Here is a 6000-nt window from a genome sequence, read left to right as displayed (position 1 = left end):
AAAAATGGTGTCAGGGTCCCAATGGTGAGAGATACCCCCAGTTACTTCTCAGCAACCTTAATGTTTGGTGGTGAGAATGGATACATTATTACTTTTTTCTCAATACAGAAGCTTCTGAAACTTGAGGTTTTCACAAACATGAAAGAGCTTGTCTTGTAAATAATGTTCCCCCAATATACTCATTCTTCCTTTGCCTCTAAACCAAAGCTTTCCCCAGCTCTAAGCAGAAGTATGTCAACAGTTGAATGTCTTATCTAGCCCACACTCCTAAAAACCATTGGGCTATTGTTGTGGATCAATCTTTCCATCTCCCTAATATGCTGGGGGATTGTCTGAATGATTTCTTTTGCAAACTGAACATTTCTTAATTATACTAGTGTTTTCTTGGTACTAACTCCCCCCACCCCCCCAATGAAGAAGGTTATCATACTTACATATCCCAAACATAATGTTTTCAGTTAGAACTGCCTACCCAGAAGTCATAATACTTTCTCTCATGCAGCGACATTTTAGAGACAAAAGTTCAAGTGGATCTGCAAAATCAAAGTGGAAAACAATTTGCACTGGCAAGGCTGAAGAATGAACTTGCCTTTACTTATGCTCAGTTATGTCTTGACACTGGGTCAAGTGACTTGTGTTTTCCATGGAGCCTGAGCTTTTGTAACTGCAGGAAACCCTGCATGACCAATGGCAATGATGTTCGTGGGAAGAGGAGTAGCAGCTTTGAAATAGTCACAACCAACACAATTTTGATTAAAGAAAGAACTCTGGTTTTTAATAGTTTTGATCATTAAAAAAGTTTAAACCTGCATAGCAATCATTTCAAAAATAATTATTTAATGTTCCATAATTAAACTGTACACAACCTAGTCTTGGGACATAGAAGCCAGTGAGGTGAGTTTGGAGCAGTCCCGTGCGGTCCCAGGAGCCAGGAGTCGAGTTCTCATTGGCCTTTTCTTGTTTTTTGTCATTCTGTCCATCTAAGTTTATTTGGATACTTGGCACAATCTGGCCCCGCTGCTGAGCGGATCTGCACTGGGAAGAGAGAGCAGCTTGACCCCTGTCCCTTCTCGCTTCCCCTCCCCCACTTGGCTGGATTCCTCAAAGTCGCTCAATGTCTCGGTATTTCTTCCTCAGAATAGAGACCTGGTCTTTAAAGAGGACGGGGTCAAGCCTCATCTGAGAGTGGATCAGCGGCATGTAGCCAAACCAGCTGGCAAACGTATTCATGCAGCTCTGTCGCTGGGCAAAGTGGTCCGGGTCGGCCCAGCGGGAAGCCCGAGAGGTCTGGGGAAAAGGAAAGAGACATGGAAGATGATGAGAGAAATGTAAGATGAGATGGAGACACTGCGGAAACCAAGTCAGACTCATGGGCGCACAGCAGAGCCTGGCGTCTGGCCTGGGTACCAAGCTTCCCCATCCATGTGCCTGGGGAAAATGCAAGCACTGATCCTGGTTTTCAGCTTCACTAGAAGGTTTTCCCAAGATATGCTACGTTCCTCAGTGCTAAAAACACACAAATAAAGATCTATATTGACTAATTCTCTGGTCAGTGAATGACTTACCAATTGAACCTCAATTACCGTGCTCACTAAATACAAAACTTCTGTTTGCACTTGGGATCAAAGACTATGGCTAACAGTGTGTTTGTGGTTTCGACGATGGTTCTCTAAAAGCTTCTTGTTTACTTGGTTGATTCTGGGTAAGTAGAAAAGATGGCTACCATCTCTTTAGCTCTCTGTGTTGCCCCTAAGATTGGTTAAATATGTTTAGACCATGTAAATGACTGACATGGATTTAGAAGAAAGCCTTAAATGACTTGAGTGCTGAAATTTAAATAGACCAACTAAGCATAATGTCTTTAAAACCATGTTTTTATGCAACAAGGAAAGGTGGGCTGCCCAATTATGGGGGGAAACCCACAAATTCATTTATGTCGTTAGGCAACTATCAAATGATGTATATGGATGTGTGTTTGTGTTCAATGTGCTGGCATCCTCACGTGTTGTTAGAAAATACTTTCATAGGAAGGTACATTTTACTGTGAGAATCACTCACAGTCACTTTAAAACCACAAGTGTCAACATACTTGAAAGTAATCATTGAAGGTAAATACAAATGTCAAGTTACCTTTGAGCAGCAGGATAATAAACAAAATACTATTTGTAAAGTGTTTTCATGAAGCTCATTTGAGCCTCACACAACCTGGTCAAGTTATCAACTCAGGTAATAACATCCTCATAGTAGAGAGGAAGTAGGTTCAGGGAAGTTAAAATTATTTGTTCAAGGCTAGAAAGGGGCAGAACTCAGGCTCCATTCTTTACCATTTATGCTAGGAGAACTCTGCTGGGTAAATCAGAGAAAGTATCAAATGAAGCCGACCACTTGAGTTCATATCAGAGCAGATGGTCCCAAATGTATCTCACTTTGTTCCTAAGTTGGTATGGGTTTGCAGGCCATTTCTGACTGGCCCACTCATTCCCAAACAGCCAGACCCCCACATCTAGGCAAGTGCTCACAAATGCAAATGGTAATACTGTCAGAGCTCAAGCTCATTCTTATTCCCTCTTACAAATGAAAAAAACAAAAAAAGCCCACTGAATCATTTGAGTAGCTCTTTTGCCTCTAGATTTTAACATTTACTTGGGTCAACCAACCTATTGGAGAAGATATCTTTCCTGTGTAATAAAAGCATAATCTTAGAGCATGACATCCATTTACTTCATCAGTCATACAAACATTCAATAAACAAAAGTGTACGATGGGTAGAAGGGGGCAAATATGGTACATATCTAACTAGATACATCTAGTTAGACCTAAGGCTAAATTTAGATTTGTCCCAAAAGATGTATGAAATTATTTCTAGAAATATGGGTTTGGTAGAAATAGATAAATCTATGAAAAGGGCATAGCACCAACCCCTAAGAAATTATGTTATTAGAGTTCCACTTTTAATTAGTACATAACCTCAGAGAAGTTATCAGACTGTCTGAGCTAACAATATTAAAGGAATGCGGTGTCCTTAAATGAGATAATATACATGAAAATGCCTGGACACACGGTAGACAATATATCTTGCTTGAATTTGAACAGCCTTTTGGCCTTAAAGATTAAAAATTCTTGTAAAGCCTCTCACCTGTTCTCTTAGTAGTTGGAGGGAAATAGAATTTCCCACTAGACTGTTTGCTCACTAAGGACAGCAGCTTTGTCATGACCTGTACCTAGAACAGTGCTTTAATAACTTGTAGGTGTTCAGTAAAAATGGAATTATAAAATTTTATAAACTTAAAATCCTGCAAATTTGTTGCTCTTACTAAATTTAGTGAATGCAAAACCATCAATTGTGTTAACATGAGGCCGGGCTAAGTTTTCCTTTGCAAAAGCTAGATTTGCATATGATTTTCAATAACTGTTAGAGCAAGGTACATGGAAACCCCCAGACAAGTGAACTGATACAACCAAATTAAAGTATGTCTTTTCAGGTTGACTGAAATCCTGTTGGATGCTCCATGACTTAACTTGGGTAGATCTAAATGGTCTTACTTAAGGTTTTTGATTTCTAACATGTAGTGCTGGGCTCTGTCCAAGATGAATAAAGGTAGATGAGCTTCAGCATATCCAGATCGTCCTGGGAATGGGACCCTGGGGTGTAGAAGAACAAGCAGTGGAAAGAAGAGAGCCTAGGCTTCAACTCCTAGTTCTCTAACATTGGGCAACTTGTAGCGATACGCTTAAATTCTCTGGGTCTTAGTGTTCTTACTTGTAAAAGGAGAAAGTTGGAATTACATTTCCCTACAAGTATCTTTAGTACTAAACTTTTTTTTTTTAAGATTTTATTTTTTTTCCTTTTTCTCCCCAAAGCCCCCCAGTACATAGTTGTATAGTCTTCTTTGTTGTGGGTCCTGCTAGTTGTGGCATGTGGGACGCTGCCTCAGCGTGGTTTGATGAGCAGCGCCATGTCCGCGTCCAGGATTCGAACCAATGAAACACTGGGCCGCCTGCAGCGGAGCATGAGAACTTAACCACTCGGCCATGGGGCCAGCCCCTAGTGCTAAACTTTTATGACTCAAAACAATATTTCTTTTATAAAATCTCTTTTACATGTTATCTCAACCCTCTGAGGTAGATTTCACCATTTCCATTTTAAAGAGGAGCCAATGAGTTTCAGAGGGTAACTGACTTGCCTACAGCTCATAAATGCTGGTTCTAGAACTGAAAATCAAGCATTGTGACTGCTGGTTTGCCATCATGATGTTCATCCAACTCCAGAGCAACCACTAGAAAGCTGTGTTGAGAGTATTATTAACTATTCATTAAAAAATCACCTACAATAAACTTACATAAATTCTTTGTAGGTCTTTAACTCTAGAGAAGATATGTCTTTCTCATGCCAACTTGTAGGTTATATGAGAGCTTTTATATTCTTGACATAAAGATACCCTTGACTTCCGTCTTCCCAATTATCTATGTGCCAACCGTACGCTCGCTCAGAGCTTTCAGATGCGGTTTTTCTCTGATATCTCCTCATTATGCTTCCTAGAGGAGCAGTGAGTCCTCATTACCTCAGACTGAACCACCCGTCAGCAAAGCAGTGGAGGAGGATTGTCCTGCCCTTACCTGTCCCATCATTGTCTCCTTATACTGCTTCTTCTGGGTCACTTTGATTGGAGGCAATTTTGTCACAGCAGACACCAGGAAATTCATGAGAATGTCCTCACAGTTGGCCAGTTGGTCCACCATGTTCTTCAGGCTGGCTGGCAGGTAATGGGTGTACAGGTAGTGATAATATCTGTAAAAACCAAAGACAGGTTTCACAGGAACCCATCATTAGATTATGACAGGGGATCTTCTTTGACAGAAAACACATACCTACTCTCTGAATCCCTAAACATATCATGGATGAGGATGATGAGAGCTATCACATATGGTACTTATTATGTGCCAGATAATGTTCGAAAGTGCTTTACAAGAAATGCTTTATGTAATCCTCATAAGGAACCTATCATATAGGTACTGTTATTATCCCTGTTTTACAGATAAGAAGACAAGGTACAGGGATACACATGGATGCAGATATTGCCTGCCCAGCCTAACTTTAATATCAGGCTGGTTGGTTAGAAACTGAATCCTTAGATGGCAGGAGAAGTTACTTCCACATGATCTATATATCATTACAAGCAGCTTTACAATTTTAATTCTTGGCTTAATCAGAACTGCATTCAATATTCTCCCATAACCCTGAGTGCAACAATACCCTTTTCTATTTTTGTGGCCTATAAACCATATTTTCAACACTATTAGAGCAAAACCCTAATTAATCTGGTAGTCAATCATTTTGGAGAACCCACAATTAATCTGAATTATTTCTTACCCTACTACTCTTTTTGGAAGTACATATAGCATATATTTACAGGAAAATCATTTGAATGAATCAGATTCTTTGAGTGGTAGTGGCAGGGGGAAAGGGAACAATGAACTTTCAAGAGGTGGAATCTTAAGATCAAGATTCCGTCAGCCTAAATGCTTATACCTTGTGCATTTCCAGCTCTATCCCTGAGATGTCAAGATTCTCTATTCTTTACTAAAAAGACTAGGTTAAGATTGGTGTGTTCACCTTACTAAGGCAGAACAGTGGGGATTTCATTAATAATTTTGTCAGGAACGTTAAACATCTACACTCACTAGTTTGGCAATCTTACCCAAGTCCTCTGGCTATAAAGACCAAAAATATGCACACGACTCCCAGATTTGTATCTCCAACCCTGACCTTTTTCAACTTACACTTTAGGATATCTTAGTATGCTCAAAATGGAACTTCTGTATTTTCTTTAACATGGATTCCATCTACAGCTTTCCCCATCTCTGTTGATGGCTAGCTACTCTACCCTTCTGGTTCTACAGGTCAAAAAACTTAGACTCATCAAACTCTGTATTCAATCTGTCAGGACATCATGCTGGAGCATCTTCAAAATATGCCACAATCTGTTTACTTCTTACCAC

General features: G+C 39.9%; 1 protein-coding gene across 1 annotated transcript in view; it reads right to left on the bottom strand.

Moving 5' to 3' along the window:
- Nucleotides 1–747: 747 nt before the first annotated feature.
- The window catches only part of EXT1 (exostosin glycosyltransferase 1), a 271756-nt gene continuing 266503 nt past the window's right edge, over nucleotides 748–6000 (bottom strand). Inside the window, exons 10-11 of the mRNA XM_046641695.1 lie at nucleotides 4618–4789; nucleotides 748–1287 (exon numbers count right to left, since the gene is read on the bottom strand). Coding sequence (XP_046497651.1) covers nucleotides 1102–1287; nucleotides 4618–4789 — 358 coding nt within the window. The 3' untranslated portion in view covers nucleotides 748–1101. The remainder of the gene's footprint in view (nucleotides 1288–4617; nucleotides 4790–6000) is intronic.

This window comes from Equus quagga, chromosome 16, assembly GCF_021613505.1.
Source record: "Equus quagga isolate Etosha38 chromosome 16, UCLA_HA_Equagga_1.0, whole genome shotgun sequence".
NCBI classification, from domain to species: Eukaryota; Metazoa; Chordata; class Mammalia; order Perissodactyla; family Equidae; genus Equus; species Equus quagga.
Note: the sequence above shows the minus strand (reverse complement) of the source record. Positions and strands in the feature narration are given on the sequence as shown.